The following is a 16,584-nucleotide window of genomic DNA, read 5'->3' on the forward strand; positions in this document are numbered from 1 at the left end:
GTGGGAGTGGGATGAGGTGGAGTCCTTAGGAAACTGGATGACTTGAGGAAAAGAATGTCTTTCCTGGAGAGGAAACTAGGTCCAGAATTGGGTGGGTGGAGGCTTTCCCTGCCTATGGTGGGGGTTGTGGTCCCTGGATTCCCACAGTCCTCCCCTGCTTATGGTGGGTCATGGTCCCTGGAGCAGCCAAGCACCTTATCAGTATCTCAAAGCTTCCTCTCTGGCATCCGTGACCCTCACCTCAGTCTGGATGGAGTCCCAGCATAGGGTCCCAGAGAAACGCTTGCAGAGTCTCAGCACAGGGAAATGTCTGTTCCGTTTCCTACCCCCTGAGCCTCAGGAAACTTAATGGGGTTCTTAAAAAAAAACCCACATGACAGCTCATATTACAGGAGGGTAAAGTGCCCAGAGAACTATGATCCAAGCAAGTAAACAAACTGTTCTGAATTATTTTAATAATTTCCCACAGAGAAGTCGACACATAATAGCTAATGAGCAGCCACGTCACTCTCGCAGGACCGAAAGCAATTGTACGTCTGGAGGGCTCTGAAATTCGGAGCAATCAAATCTCTTACCAGTGTCTCTTCTGAGGCGGGAAGATCTTGTGAGTCACGGGAACAGAATTCAAATACTGTGGGATGACAACACCAATACCTTAGGCTTGAATGTGGAAGCGTCAAGTATTTTGTGTTTGAGCTACTTTCCAAAATTCTCTGTACTTGTGAATACGTCAGCTTTGCATACACAACCATCCCATAGTGCTGTTTTGCAACCACAATATCTTTCCACATTAACAGAAGCTGGCTTTTGAGTGTCTGTTAGCATTCTATGAATTTATATACATCAAGGTCTGTGAAAATACGATCAAAGATTGATATGTATAACTTACAACACAGTAGAATGTACATCTCGGTAATTTCTTCCCAAATATTACTTTCAAAAATGTTGGAACAGTTATAGACATTTTCATCTCTTCTCCAAATTGTTCCACCACCCATCCAATACTCTACCTAATCCTATGAGTAACCACCATTTGAACCTCTGTTGCCATAAATTACTTTTGGGTGCATATGGTGATTTGAAAGAAAATGGCCTCCATAAGGAGTGGCACTATTAGAAGATGTGGCTTTGTTGGAGTAGGTGTGGCCTTGTTGGAGAAAGTGTGGCCCTCTAGGGGGTGGGCTCTGAGGTCTCCTATGCTCAAGCTACACTCAGTGGGGGCATATAGTTTACTTCCTGTTGCCTATGGATCAAGTTGTAGAACTCTCAGTGAGCTCCAGCATCATGTCAGCCTGTACACTAGCCTGCTTCCTACCATGATGATAACCTCTGAAATTGTAATCCACTCAATTAAATATTTTACTTTATAAGAGTAGCTGTGGTCATTGTGTGTCTTCATAGCAATAGAAACCCTAACTAAGACACTGTCCTTAGACTTTGTACAAAAGGATACATATAGTATGTACTCTGTTGTCCTCACTAAGACAGTGTCCTTGGACTTTGTACAAAAGGATACATATAGTATGTACTCCATTGTCCTCACTTCTTCTACACTGTTTACTGTTATCCATACAACACGAATTAAGCAGTTCAAACTTCTTTTTTTAACACTGTGTAATAAGTTAATTATATTTAGCAGTTCTCTTGCTGCTATGGGACAATGATCTTTTATCCTGTCACTTGTATTATTTTTAATAAAATGCTACTTGGCCAGTAGCCAGGCAGGAAGTATAGGCAGGGAGACCAGGCAGGAAGTAGAGGTGGGGCGATGAGAACAGGAGAATTCTGGAAAGAGGATAGATTCAGTCAGCAGTCGTCACCCAGCCACAGAGGAAGCAAGATGAGAATGACTCGCTGACAAAGGTGCCAAGCCATGTGGCTGACACAGACAAGAATAATGGGTTAATGTAAGATGTAAGAATTAGTTAACAAGAAGCCTAAGCTACTAGGCCAACCAGTTTATGATTAATGTAGTAGACCTCTATGTAGTTCTTTGGGACCAAACGGCTGCAGGACTGGACGGGACAGAAACCCCTGTCTACATCTTACTGGTGAAAATGTGTTGTTTCTAACTAGGACTCAGAATACAACAGCTACCAGTATTCTATCACAAATCTCTGTGAGCATGGGAACTCCCTTGACTTCATGCTTATGGATATAATGGTTGGATCCTAGTCAAAGATACTATCTTTACTGAAAACTGTAGAAATGTTTCTTTGCCCCTACAAGCTGTCAGTCCTTCTAGTGTTAGCTGCTCTGAGATGTATGCACTGCTATCTCACTGTGATTTAACCTGCCTTTCCTGGATGAATGGTAATACTGTCCAGAACCTTTTCTGAAAAATTTGCTTTGGGAGTGTGGATATATTATTTCATGGTGTAGCTGTTATTTTTCCTCATTTTTAATTCAAGATTTTGACTTTTTACCACTTCAAAGGTGTACATGACATAAAATAGCAGCCCTTTGTCAGATACGCCCCAGTACTGTTTTTTTTAAGGATTTAATTTTATTTTATGTGTATAGGTGTTTTGCGTACATGTGTGTCTGTGCACCACATGAGTGCAGTACTCAAGGAGATCAGCAGGGGGCATTCCATCCTGTAGATCTAGAGTTTCAGATGGCGGTGAGACACCATGTGGGTGTTAAGAACTGAACTTTGAGTCTTGTGGAAAAGCTGTCAATGCCTTTAACTACTGAGCCATCTCAATGGTGTCTTTTGATGAGACACTTGTTCAAATCCATTTATCTGTATTTTCTTTTAGAGTTAGTGCTTCCTGCCTGCCTCAGAAGCCAGGAGGTCTTTATACTCACTGCCAAATGCCTTCTAAGCTCGGCATTTGTGTTTAGGCCAAAGTGTCCTTCAGTTGTGTGTGGTGTGAAGACTCGAGCACAGATATTTACCCACACAAGTAACCATTCAGAATATACTTTGCAATAGAATAACTCTCATAATTCTCTTTAAGCACTTTTATTTCTTAGAACAGCTTAATTCCTTTATATCTAAATCTAAGTGGCAGCTTCTTAAATGCTACTTAGTCAGAATATTTTATTGTCTTAAGACTATGAGGCCAGACATATAGCTCAGCTGTAAAGGTGCTTGCTGCCGAGCCTAACAACCTGCGTGTCATCTCCAGGACACACAGGTGGAAGAAGAGAACCTATACTTAGAGACTTTCCTCTGACTGCTACATATGCACCATGACACACTCACATGCATGCATACAATAAATAAATAAATAAACACAGGAAAACTTTTCAAGAAAATTGTTAAGGGCTAGATAGGAAGTATTTCATTCTGGACAAATATATCGTGCTTCTAATTTCACCAAAAAGTAGTTAATTCATTAATTGATTTTTTTTTACAAAATTAATGTCTGGTGATTACAGAGAATTTATAAAAATTGTCTTTGAGATAGGGTATCACAATGTTGTCCAGGATGGCCTTGAACTCTTGATTTTCCTGCCTCAGTCCCCTAAGTCCTAGGGTTAAAAGCATTTTTCTACCACACCCAGCTTGGACATTTTTGCTATAATTTTAAAACAGTTTTACTGCAGTTGGGAAGTCTTTCATATGTACAACATATGACATTATAAAGGTAGAGTAAGTACATAATAAACATTTTGATTGGATAAATTTAGCACAAACCAATAATCACAATTAATACAGCAATTAATTTAGACAAAGCAGGGAAGGACGATGAAGCCAAAAGAGAAAATGATTTAGAAGAAGTTAATTCTTGTATTCTTAAAGAGGGACTCGGATCCCAATGGCTTGTTTAAATTCATGGTTTTGTGGATCCAAAATATCATAGAAAACTTGAGTTTTATTAAAATAGTCTCGAATATAAAGTAAATCTTCAGTGGAATAATTGTCATCTTTTCCAGTCCAAACAGTCAGGCTGTACCTGTATTAAAACAGAAGTGTACAGATAAAGTGGAAGATAAGAAACGGGTGAAAAATTTCCCCAGGTCTCCAACAGTCGAATCCCTGCCCAGCTTCATTCCCTCATCAGCATCAGAGCAGCCAGAGGCGGACAGACCCCCACTGCTCCGCATACATTATGCAGCTTCTGTGTTTCAATCACAAGACTGCACCGCCGTGGCTCAGAAACCACACAGCAGCACTGGAAATGAGCCACATTCTGTAAAAGGAGCTGATGAAAGACTCTGCTGCTGATCAAAGACTCTGCTTCTCAAACGAAATTACAACTGGATACCTGGGTCTGCTCAGCTGTCTGGCCATGAAATAGACAGCCCGATGGAAGAGACTGTGAAGTGATGAGTGTCACTGTCACCCCAACACTCAGCCACTAATGAGTGCCTCGGAGGTGACAGAATGCGGAGAGACGCTGTTAACAGAGCAAACAGGTGTGGGGAAGGCTCATGGGGGAAAGGCCTACTGCCAGCCGCTGACCTGAGCTCAACCCTGCAGACCCAGCTGGTGGAAGGCGAGGACTAGGTCCTGCAAATTGTCCCCTGACCTCCACATGCACACTGTGAGACACCTGTGTCCCTCATCACACATTAAATACATAAATAAAGTGAAAAAAAGAAATAACAATAATTTTTAAAATAAGAGCATATGTAAAATTATATATATGCAGGACATGTCAGAGTCTGGGTATTCTTTGCTCTGTTTTCCTTTTCTATTGATGCGGCTGCTGCGCCATGCCTTGGGACACCACACTTTTCAGTAGCCACATTCTCCTCCCCCCATCAAACTCATCGGAATCCATAGAGACCTCCAAAAGGCTCCTGCTACTACCAAAGACACAAGGTTAGTGAGGAGCACGCTTTTGCTAGGCTGCTGTCCTGATGAGAAATGACGGTAAAGAAACATAACAGCGGGAAACAGCTCAGATTCAGTTCCTAGAAGTGATATGTGCCACACTGAAAAGAATTCTGAACTTCAGTATAGGCCACAAAAAAGACAACAGTGAACATTAGCTTTTAACTCTATATATTCTTTCTGAGATGGAATCTATTAATTTATCTGAGAATCATGGCAACGGACCTTACAAGGAGACACAGATACGATCGTTTAGGTTAAGAAAAGAACTTTCTGCCTCATTAAATAGCTCTGCATTTTATTAAAACGGAAATGGGATAAATAAGACTGTTAAAGGGTATCTTAAATGGATTCACTTAAACCAATTCTCAGGATACATTTTTAAAAACATTCTTCTTGTGAAAAACCTTAAGATGGTATATAAATCACGAATGTACTTTAAACCAATCATTATGAAGCGAATGTCAGTGTAACCAGCACAAAGCAAGACACCGGGTGGGCGGTACCTCGGGGCCACCTGTGCATCCCTGCTCCATCACCTGTCCTCAGACCCTCCTCCCACCCAGATACACAAGGCAGACGCTCTGAGAGGAGGGAGAGGAAGAATGCATATTTATCTTTACTCATGTTTCCACACAGAAGCTGATAGCTGGCTAGTGAGACATTAGTGGTTGTGGTTAGGGAGGACTGTGTAGATGGGGGAGACATTAGGGAGGACTGTGAAGACGGGGAGACGTTGGTGATTATGGTTAGGGAGGATTGTGTAGATGGGTGGACTTTTCACAGTCACCCTTTGGTTCTGTCTAGTTTTTGAACTTATGCATTAATGATTGAGAAATTAAATTTAAAATCACCCAAGGGAAAACAGAAAGCAGGAGTTAAACACTACACGAGACTGCATGACAGACGGCGCTGGCTCTGTTTAACTTCCTATTTTTCTTATGTAACAAACCTCTTCATTCTGTCTACACAGTTACACAAACAAGAGCCACACTTCCCGGACTTCCCTGCTGCTGGGAGCAGGCGCAGACTGCCACAGTAGGTGACCACAAGGAAGACATGTGACTGCGACTCTGCCCAACAGTCCCCAGCCTTACCTGCCCATGGAAACCAAACCTCACCAAAGCAGATGGAGAAGACTTCTACATATCCACAAAGGAACAACTCACCGAGAGGGAGAAAATGATCGGAAGTGTCTATGCACTGAATTTAGGACTCCCAGTTTTATGTAACAAACACTAAAGGGCATGCAAGATCAGATCCACCCTGACCATTTTAGTGGGGGGGACTTCAGATCAGTGACAGCTGCAGAATATCTCAGCCAACTGGCAGGGAACAAATACTTCTTAGTGACAGATAAAATCTCTAAAATCAATTAAATTGCAGGCCACAAAACAAGCCTTAATAAAACTGAAATACTTCCTAATAATGTATCATATTACCTACACTGAACTAAAACTATAAGTCAACAGCAAGAGAAACCACAGAATTAAGCCAATATTCAGAGACTGAATGATGCACTTCTGTTACTTAATTGATTTATTTACTTCTGAGGAAGAAACCCAGGGTTTTGTGTGTAATAGTCCAGCACTCTACCAACATCCACAGCCCCTGATGAGCCACTGAATAAGGCAGAGAGGGGATTTTTAAAATTCTGGGAGTCAAATGCAAAGACAGAGTGAACACATAGCCCACGGGATGTGAGGAAGTCTGAGCCACCTGCATTTCAAAGCTAACATTTAAAATACAGAAAGAACCGCAAAAATAAATAAATAAACACCCAAGTCCTAAATCTTCCGATCAATAAATGGGCTAATGAATTCAATAGAGATTTCTCAAAAGACCATAAACAGCCAATACTATTTTTAAAACACTTCAACATTTTTAGTCACCAAAGAAATGCACATAAAATTTTTGAGGTTCCATCTTACCACAGAAAACAAATAACAAATTCTGAAGAGGATGTAAGAAAACATAAATCATTGGTGGGAATGTAAAACTGCACAGCCACTAAGGAAGCTAGTGTAGAGGCTGCTCACATGACTGAAGATAAAATTACCAGAACACCTAGTTATGATACTCCCGGGCATATGCCCAAAGAATTCCACGTCCTATCAGACAGATACCCGCACAAGCATGTTTACTACCACAATAGCAAGGCGTGGAATCATCCTAAATACATATTAACAGATGGCTAAAGAAAATGCGGTAATATACACAATGGGATTTTTTTATTCAGGCATAAACAAAAATAAAATCATACTAGTAGGAAAAAGGAGCTGAAAATTATTATAATAAATTATCTCATGGTCAGAAACATAATTTTCTCCGAATTGAAGCATTCCGTCTCCAAGGACAGCTTCTTAAGACCTAGGAAGTGACCAACAAAAGAATGCACAAAACATTATAACAAAATAAATCTATAACAATATATGCTAATTTAAACAAATAAAACAGTCAAAGCTTGCATTTCTTGAGCTTGGTTTTGTCTATGCAAATTATGTTTGCTCCCTCCTGAAGGAAAAAGGTTCTTTATTTTTTGATATTACAAGAGCACATAGTTGAGAGATTTTAAACTTTCTTAAGAGAAAATTTTGTAGATTTACAAAAAATTTTTAAAAACTAGATTTTTAAAAAAAAGAACAGCTTTGAAAATGTTTAAATTTATAAGGCTATGGGACATTTTAAGTTCACAAAATGTTTTATATTATTAATATGTAATCTTAAAAAAATAAATAAAAGGCTAAAGAGCTAGGGCCACAGCAATGAGTACCAAACGTGAAACACAAGAAACTGGGGTATTCCTATCTTATGACGTAGCAAGACAAAGACTTAAAGCAGACCAGCACACAGCTTGGTTGGAGCAGTGGTTCTCAACAATCAACAAGGCTGCAATCCTTTGGGGGTCAAAGACCCTTTCACAGGGGTAACCTAGGGCTGTCTGCAAGTAGATGTTTGTGTTACAATTCATAACAGTGACCAAATTACAGTTATGAAGTAGCAATGAAAGAATTTTATGGTTGGGGATCACCACAACCTGGGGAACTGTGATGAAGGACCACACAGCATTAGGAAGGTTGAGAACCACTGGCTTAGAGAATGTCTCCCCTCACCTAAAGTCTATTCAGGCTGAAGAATGCATGTCTAGCCTCCTTCTCTTGTGGTCACTGAGTCGAACAAGCAACTGTGATATTCTGTAGTGATGCATCGTGAACGGGGAAGGAAAGTAAAGCTGCCAGACTCTCTGTGGACTGTATTAATTATTTGAAGTTTTATCTTGATACTAAAAGCTTCAGTTCAGAAATTGTTACTTTTTGAGGACCAAACTTAACAGAGATAAAGCTGCAAATCCTAATCTTATAAAAACTACTAACGTTGCAAACTGGTAAAGATAATTAAGACAAGCAAGTTAATGGTCAGTCACCTCATACAGGATCAAATTCTTCAACAACTCAGAACTATACTTGTAGTTACGCTAAGCACGAACGTAATTAATGATAAAAGCATGAAGCTTCCTGGGGCTCCTTTTCTCTCGGAGCAGGACATCTGCATTCCCTTTGCCCCTTGCTCTTTTCACTGTACACTTGCAGAAGTGTTGTCAATAATAACCAAACCATAAATTCGACATTAGATAGTCTTGAAATTTCTTCCACTAAAGAAATTACTCCTTTATTTTTTAATTTAGCCTCAAGTAAGTTCTTACAGTGACAAAAGGCAACCGGAGTCTTTGCTAAAATATCCCAGGAATGATCTCAGTCCAAGCTGCTGTTAAAGTCCCTGCTTTCCTCTAAAACCTCTTGAACCAGGCACCCTTCACAGCCGCCCAGCTCCAGCATTGCTGGCTTTCAGGACCCTGCCAGGCTGGCCCGTCAGGCTCTGCTCTCAGCATTCAAACACTTTTCTAGTCCTAAATTCCAGAGTCTTCCATACTCCTTAGGGGAGGGAATGGTCAGGTTCTTCAGAGCAACAGTCCAGTTTGAGTACCTACTCATGAATTAGTTACTTTTATGATACTGTGATAAAATACCATGGCCAACAGTAATTTATGGAAAGTATGTTTATTTTGGCTTACAGTTCCAGAGGGACAAAAGTCCATGATGGGGAGGCATGGCAGCAAGGGGCAGGCATGGTGATAGAAACAGGAAGCTGAGAGTACTATCAATGCCCACCTCCAGAGACATACTCCCAGCAAGGCTGCACCACCTAAACCTCACCAAACAGCACCACCAACGGAAACCAAGTGTTCTAATACCTGAGCCTATGAGGGACATTCTCATTCAAACCACCATAACAAGAATGGGATTTTTTAAAATAGAAATCATATCCTGAAGTTGATATGGAACTACAGAAAATTTAAATATCTAAAGACTCTCGAGGAAGAAGAAAAATAATGGAAGTATCACATTTGTAAAGTCAAATTACAAAACCATAGTAATAAAAAACCACATGGTATTGGCTTAAAAACAGACACACAGAACCATGAAACAGAAAAGATCACCTAGAAATAAGTCAACAGATTTACCATCAAATGTTTTTCATTTATAAACCCACAAAGTAGAAATACAGTCATTATCCACTTACATATCAGTGAAGGCTGAAAATATTATTAAAGTCAAACTGGTTAAAAAAAACCCACCACTTGGATGGCTAACAGCTGCAGACTAGTTCAGATCAGCAGTGTCAGAAGCTCTGGAAGACTGACATACATTTCAAGCACAGGGCAGAGAAAAGGGGCAGTCTCCAACATCTATATTAATATAAGTAATTAATATAATTATATTATACTAATATATTATATTATCTATAATAATATAATTAATAAATTATACTAATTAATATAATATATTAATATAAGTAATTCAAAGCTATCTTAACAAATGCAAAGGTGAAAACCAGCAGTGAAGAATCCAACCAGAGCAATAAAAGGAAATCAATATTCTAAGGAAGAAAGGGAAGGAATCACTAAGTCATAATGTAGAAAAATAAATCCAACCCAAGAGCTTACTAAAGAATTATCATCTAGTCTAGAAGCAGGGAGATGGGCCTGTGGGTAATACTTTTTTTGTTTTGTTTTGTTTTGTTTTGTTTTTTGAGACAGGGTTTGTCTGTGTAATGGCTGTCCTGGAACTCAGACCTGAGTAGGGATGCCCAGGGCTCACATAGAAGGGTGTGATGGCATGAGCACACATCTGTACCCTCCACATGGGGTGGGGGGATAAAAACTATGGTGGCGTGAGCTGTGGGATAATACTTGCTTGCTTATTTATTACTTATTTATTTATTATGTATACAATATTTTGTCTGCATGCCAGAAGAGGGAACCCAATCAAATTATAGATGGTTGTGACCCACCATATAGTTGCTGGAAATTGAACTCAGGACCCCTGGAAGAGCAGCCAGTGCTCTTAACCTCTGAGCCATCTCTACAGCCCGGATAATGCTCTTATACTCTGTAAAGATTTGTCACTTTCATTTGTCTTATAAAACTATAATTGGCCAGTAGCCAGGCAGGAAGTATAGGTGGGGTGATCAGACTGGAAGAATTCTTGGAAGAGGAAAGGCTCAGTCTGTAGTTAGCAGTTAGATGCAGGGGAAGCAAGATGAGAATGCCTCAGTGATAAAAGGTACCAAACCACGTGGCTAAACATAGATAAGAATTATGGGTTAACTAAAGTTGTAAGAACTAGATAATAATAAGTCTGAGCTAATAGGCCAACAGTTTATAATTAATATAAGCCTATATGTATTTTATTGGGACTGAAGAGCTGTGGGGCTGGGCAGGATAGAAACTTCCATCGAAATGGTGCCCAAATTTGACATGAATTTTCACATAAAATCTAAGAAAGTTTTTTTTTTTAAAGAGGATTCTAGACAAAGAAAAGAACAGAGTCAAACGCAGCTTCTTGGTAGCAGCATTATCTCAGGTGGGCTCTGTTTGCTGGCAGCAAGCAGAGGCATAGTTCCTTTAAGAGAAGCTTCCTGATTTAGCATTAGCAGGAAAAACCATGTAGCTTTTTAAAAAAGAAATTATTTATTTATTATGTATACAGTATTCTTAGTACAGAAGAGGGCACCAGATCTCATTACAGATGGTTGTGAGCCACCATGTGGTTGCTGGGAATTAAACTCGGGACCTTTGGAAGTGCAGGCAATGCTCTTAACCGCTGAGCCATCTCTCCAGCCCCCATGCAGCTCTTTTAAGAGGCCCTGTCACTGAACACTTAAATGGTGTTTATGAGCAGTTAGCAGCATGCTTCTTGGTGGTGGCGTGGATCTAGAAACCCCACTGAATTGTGATAAAAAGCGTGGCTCACACCAGCACCTCCATCATGAAGCTAGACTCTCAGGAAGTCAAGGAGTGGCGTGGATCTAGAAACACCACTGAATTGTGATAAAAAGCGTGGCTCACACCAGCACCTCCATCATGAAGCTAGACTCTCAGGAAGTCAAGGAGTGGCGTGGATCTAGAAACACCACTGAATTGTGATAAAAAGCGTGGCTCACACCAGCACCTCCATCATGAAGCTAGACTCTCAGGAAGTCAAGGAGTGGCGTGGATGTAGCCACCAAAGCCACAGCTTTAATCCTAGCCATATCACTTAGCAAATTAAAGAATCGCGTGGTCAGAAAAAGAGAGAGATACAGTAAGACTGATTCAGATGGGAAAAAAAACCTATAAATGGTTTACAATGCTAAAAATATACATAGGTTAGGAGAGAAAAGAAAATAAATAGAGAATGTCCGAATATATATACACACACACAATCAGGTGTGGAGGCAGATGCCTTTAATTCCAGCACTTGGGAGACAGAGGCAGGTGAATCTCTCAGTTTCAGGCCAGCCTGGTCTACAGAGTGAGATCCAGGATAGCCAAAGAAAAGAGAAAAACCCTGTCTCAACAAACTGAAAATTAAAAATAAAAGAAATAGTTTTTTTTAAAAAAAAACATAAAGATAGAAAATACACAGAATCTGGATACTGTATGTTACTGTGTTGTCTTTGAATTGTTTGACTGCTGAGGAAGGAGCAACAGCTGCTAAAGGACATTTGATTATGAATGCTGCTGAATTAGTTCAACATATATATTTTAAAAATGTCTTGACTTCAAAATTTAAGTCAAAAGATATGTTACTTTGGAGAAGAGGTTTTGCTTTTGTTTCCACAAGAAACAAGAGGTTGTGGATTCATTCTGGGTTAAGAAAAATAAGGTTTGTTAGAGGAAGACCCCCCCCCCCCAAAAAAAATCTCTGATAGGAATGGATGGTCTTGATGATTCAATGTTTCAGAGACCTCTGTTGCAGTTTCCTCTGAGTTCCACATCCAGAACAGCTTTAAGACTGCTGGCTGAGATGATCCAGCTTCAATGAATACTTTTGTCAAAACTTGGCATAATCCTAAATTTTCTTTGGGTCCCCATAAGATTATTAGCACCTACAACCAGCAGGAAGTAGACTAAAAAACTACACTCACATTCTCCAAAAATGGACTATGAATGTCTTTGTTTAGAATGTTATTACAAGTTGTTATGGACAATGGTTAAGAAAAAAGCTAAACAAAAGGAGATCAGATTCAGAGTTCCTGTTTTAAAAAGAAATAAAGGAAAGTGCTGTGTGATAATGCTCTTGTACCCTGTAAAGATTTGTGACTTCTAATGGTTTAATAAAACACTGATTGTCCAGTAGCCAGGCAGGAAGTATAGGTGGGGTGATCAGACTAGAAGAATTCTTGGGAGAGGAAAGGCTCAGTCTGTAGTTAGCACCTAGACTCAGAGAAAGCAAGATGAGAATGTCTCAGTGATAAAAGGTATCAAGCCACATGGTTAAACATAGATAAGAATTATGGGTTAACTTAAGTTGTAAGAACTAGTTAATAATAAGCCTGAGTTAATAGGCCAACGGTTTATAATTAATATAAGCCTTTATGTATTTTGTTGGGTCTGAACAGTTCTGGGACCAGGTAGGACAGAAACTTATGTCCACAGAAGAGTGATTGAGGAACACACCTGACACCAGTCTCTGGGTTGTGAGTGCATCTGCATGCACATGTATGCACATATGAACATGTACACATCCATACACCACACATACAAAATATTTAGTCAAAAATTAATGGAAAAGGTAATAAAGGAACTAAAGGCTTGTAAGAAGCTAAGAAAGTAATAAACTACTTTAGTCAGCTATATCTAAATAAATTTAAAAACATGGAATGAACAATTTTCTAAGAAAATATAATTTATGAGACTTGGCTTCTAAGGCCATTAAAAAAGCAATAAATCACTTGTTAAATCATAAACAGAAAGGTTGTTCAAGTTCAGCTTTCCCCAAAGCCTCCGCTTTAGAAGGTTTCACATGTAGGCCACTGAAATGTCATTTCTGACCTCCTCGAGTACATAGAAAGTGCAGGTCATTGTATGAAATGCTCAGACCTCAAACTGAGAAGAAAAATCTGCAGATTGACACAGAACCATAACAAGACAAATACGATAAAGAAATGATGGGGGTGGGGGGGTGAAAGGCTGACCTGGACAGAACTCGCAATATAGACCAGGCTGATCTCACAGAGATTCGCCTGCCTTTTGCTGGCCTGCTGGGATTAAACGTGTGCCCACCACACCCAGCCAAGATTGCTTTCATGGGAACAGAAAAAGCATAGGAATTTAAATGCTTGTTTATACTGGCATTTTTGCAAGCTCTGAAAAGCTTTCACACTGACAATGCCCATAATCACCAACAATTGGACACTTTTCTAGAATTCTCTATAAGGACATTATGACATCCGTGTGAGAGAATTCTTCCCCGGTGGGGAGTGAGGTGGTGTCCTAGAACATACTCATGGATCCTGGCACAAGAGGCCACTAGGATCCCTGCCACACACAGAAGGTCCAAGAACCAAAATGTCCTCAGGCATTATCTGCTGGAGAGCCAGCTTCCTCTAGCTGTGAACCCTTGTTCTGAACACTAACCAACAAACCTGAAAAAGAAAAAAGTGGTGAAAGCTATCAAATTTAAAAAGATAAAAATAAAATTGTTTAAAAAATTTTTACTTCAAAGACTCAAAAATCAAATGAAAACCATTTAAAATGATAAAATTATTAGAAGATTCGAGTATAATGTAAGTGAGTAAAATAAGTGACCTTCATACACATAGCATGTGAACATTACATGTGCATATTATATATAGACATATGCATATCAACAAATTCAGGGTATAAAGAACTAATTCACAACAGTAACTCAAGCAGCTGAAGGGACACGTGTGTGCTCCCACGTGCATCTGCATGAACTAACACACATGCGCGCACTTAAAACTTTTAAAAAAAACCTTTAAAAATAGCAATACATCATAAATACAGTGTAGCCACATAGACCATGAGCAATGTGCATCAAACTAGAGATGGGGTTTGTTGTCATCATTTGTTTGGTGCTGGCCAGTACGCTAAGGGTCCCGCATGCTGGCCAGTGCGCTAAGGGCCCCGCATGCTGACCAGTGCGCTAAGGGCCCCGCATGCTGACCAGTGCGCTAAGGGCCCCGCATGCTGACCAGTGCGCTAAGGGCCCCGCATGCTGGCCAACCCTTCCCACTGACTACATTCCCAGTCCAACTTTTAGTCTTCCAAGGTAGAATCTTGATCAGATTTGTTGGTGTCAGTCAACTTGGATAAACACCTAAGGGCTTTTGCTTTAATTTAAAATACATAATAAACCCCCGACTTCTTCCCACCTCAAGCAGTGTAAGGCCATTAGAGCTGTAAGGACAATGGAGTTTTTAAGGGTGTTTTTTTTCTACAGAAGAATTTAAAAAAAAAAAACCTCTTAAGTTTTGTAACAGTTCTATTAGCCGGTACAATGACAGCCCTGCCTGTATCTAAAGCAGGGATCTCAACCTGTGGTGGCCTATCAGATATTTATCACAGCAGCAGCAAAGTCACAGTGACAAGTGACAACGAAATTATCTCATGGTAGGGCCACCACAGTATGAGGAACTGCATTGAAAGGCCATAGTGTTAGGAAGGTTGAGAACCACTGCTCCAAAGTTTAACTGTACTTATTTTGGGTCTAATACAATGACAGTTGCTACATATATCTAAAGTCGGATTAAACTTATTTTGTGTTAGACTTTCATTATGGTTACTGAAGTAAATATGCCCTTCCATAACTATTCATTTTTCAAAACAGAAAACTTTAGGGCCTGAGAATACAGTTCATTGGAGAAGTGCTTTGCCTGGCATTGATGAAATACCCAGGGCTCCCCTTTCATACAAACACATACGTGTGTGTGTGTACATATATATACTTAACCTTAAGTATCTGCTACTATTGTGAGGCTGAAGTATATATTTTAATACCAACTTAAGAGATAAAGTATTAAAATGAAAACATATTTGTCTTTATACATTAATAAAATGATACTGAAATGAATTCTAAATTGTCTTTTTATTGGGAACGATTAGTGTCCATTTAGCTACTCATTTTCAACTACTTCCTTTGACATGTATTTAGGAGATAAATTGAAGGAGAAGAAAAACTGTTTGTATCAGATCAATAAAAAGAGGTTTAGCTCCCAATCTTTTAAGCCTCAGGCAACTTCATACACAGCACTGGCATTCAGAAAAGGGTTTCCCACACACATGTGTGCATTGCACACACATACACATGCAAAAGTCAAGACAATGTCTTAATAAAAATGTCATAATGAAAACAGCATTTAGTTCATAAACACGAACAAAAATGAAATCCAGTGTGATACATGAGGCACGGTGTCACAGCAACTGGTATCTCTAAGGACAGCCTAAGGTGTAACGCGGTCCCCACACTTCCCCACCTCTCTAGAGGAGTGTGTGTTTACATGCGTATTTACATTTGAGTTGAGAGCACTATTTTAAATGGTGGTAATTTATACTGTTTATGACACTAGAACTCATTGCTTTAAAAAATATTTCTCAAACATTGTCCTTCTTGTGAAAAAAATGACTCATGGATTAATTAGCTACTAATAATTCACTAACAGTTATACAAATTCAGAACAAAGGGTAAAAATAATCAGTCATTTCTCTATATTTTGTGAGACTGCTTACTAAGGAAAAGAGAGCAAAGCTATAAAAGATTACTGTTAACTTCCTGCACAGAACGGTCACTGAAATAGCTTCCTGTCGTGATCGCCCTTCACGTGTAAAACCACAGAAAAATCATTAGGCACAGTCCACCACTTTCAGTCTGAAAGGCCTACAGCAGATATCTAAAGTGTGCAATTTCTGCTCAACAAACCCTTCTAAAAGCTCCTAGACTTGATCACAACCCACAGCCCAGCAATGTCTGTTGGCGGTTGCCTTCTGCATTTTACGAAGCCCATCAGGATTGTGTTTGAAAGAATTGTTTCTGATTAAGGGCTCTTAGACTAGCAGGTGCCTCTGTGAGCTGCAAAATTTTCAGGATCAGACATGACCTTTCAAAATCATCGTGACCGTTTAGCGGAAGTGCTGCACACGGCACACGAGTGGAGTGCAGCCTTTGCCGGGGGCTTACACACATGACCACTAAGTACTCTGTATCCATGAAAATAATCTCTTTATCCTGGGAAGATTTTTCAAACAGGACTATGCAGAGACATGTTCAAAGACATTAGAGTTCTGTAGGAGAATCTAATTTTTATAATTTAATTTAGCACCATAATTTAAATAGTAATCTTTAAAAATTAATATAGTATGCCAGCTGACTTTCGAGTAATTATCCAACACCAATAAAAACAAACTAAACTAGAAGCAGAGTTAATAATAATAAGAGTTAATAAATGGCATG

The 16,584-nt window shown here is 39.5% G+C and overlaps 1 protein-coding gene across 5 annotated transcripts in view; it reads right to left on the minus strand.

Annotated features, from left to right (window-relative positions):
* Positions 1-435: 435 nt before the first annotated feature.
* The window catches only part of Fam151b (family with sequence similarity 151 member B), a 33,981-nt gene continuing 17,832 nt past the window's right edge, over positions 436-16,584 (minus strand). For 4 of the 5 annotated variants that reach the window (XM_087896790.1, XM_048455908.3, XM_048455909.3 and 1 more), the window contains exon 6: positions 2,953-3,905. In XM_087896790.1, coding sequence (XP_087752916.1) covers positions 3,746-3,905 — 160 coding nt within the window. In that variant the 3' untranslated portion in view covers positions 2,953-3,745. Of the gene's footprint in view, positions 632-2,952; positions 3,906-16,584 lie in introns of those variants that run through there. The other variant, XM_087896791.1, reaches the window with a different exon arrangement.

Source organism: Myodes glareolus, chromosome 15 (genome assembly GCF_982192425.1).
Source record: "Myodes glareolus chromosome 15, mMyoGla1.1, whole genome shotgun sequence".
Classification (NCBI taxonomy): Eukaryota; Metazoa; Chordata; class Mammalia; order Rodentia; family Cricetidae; genus Myodes; species Myodes glareolus.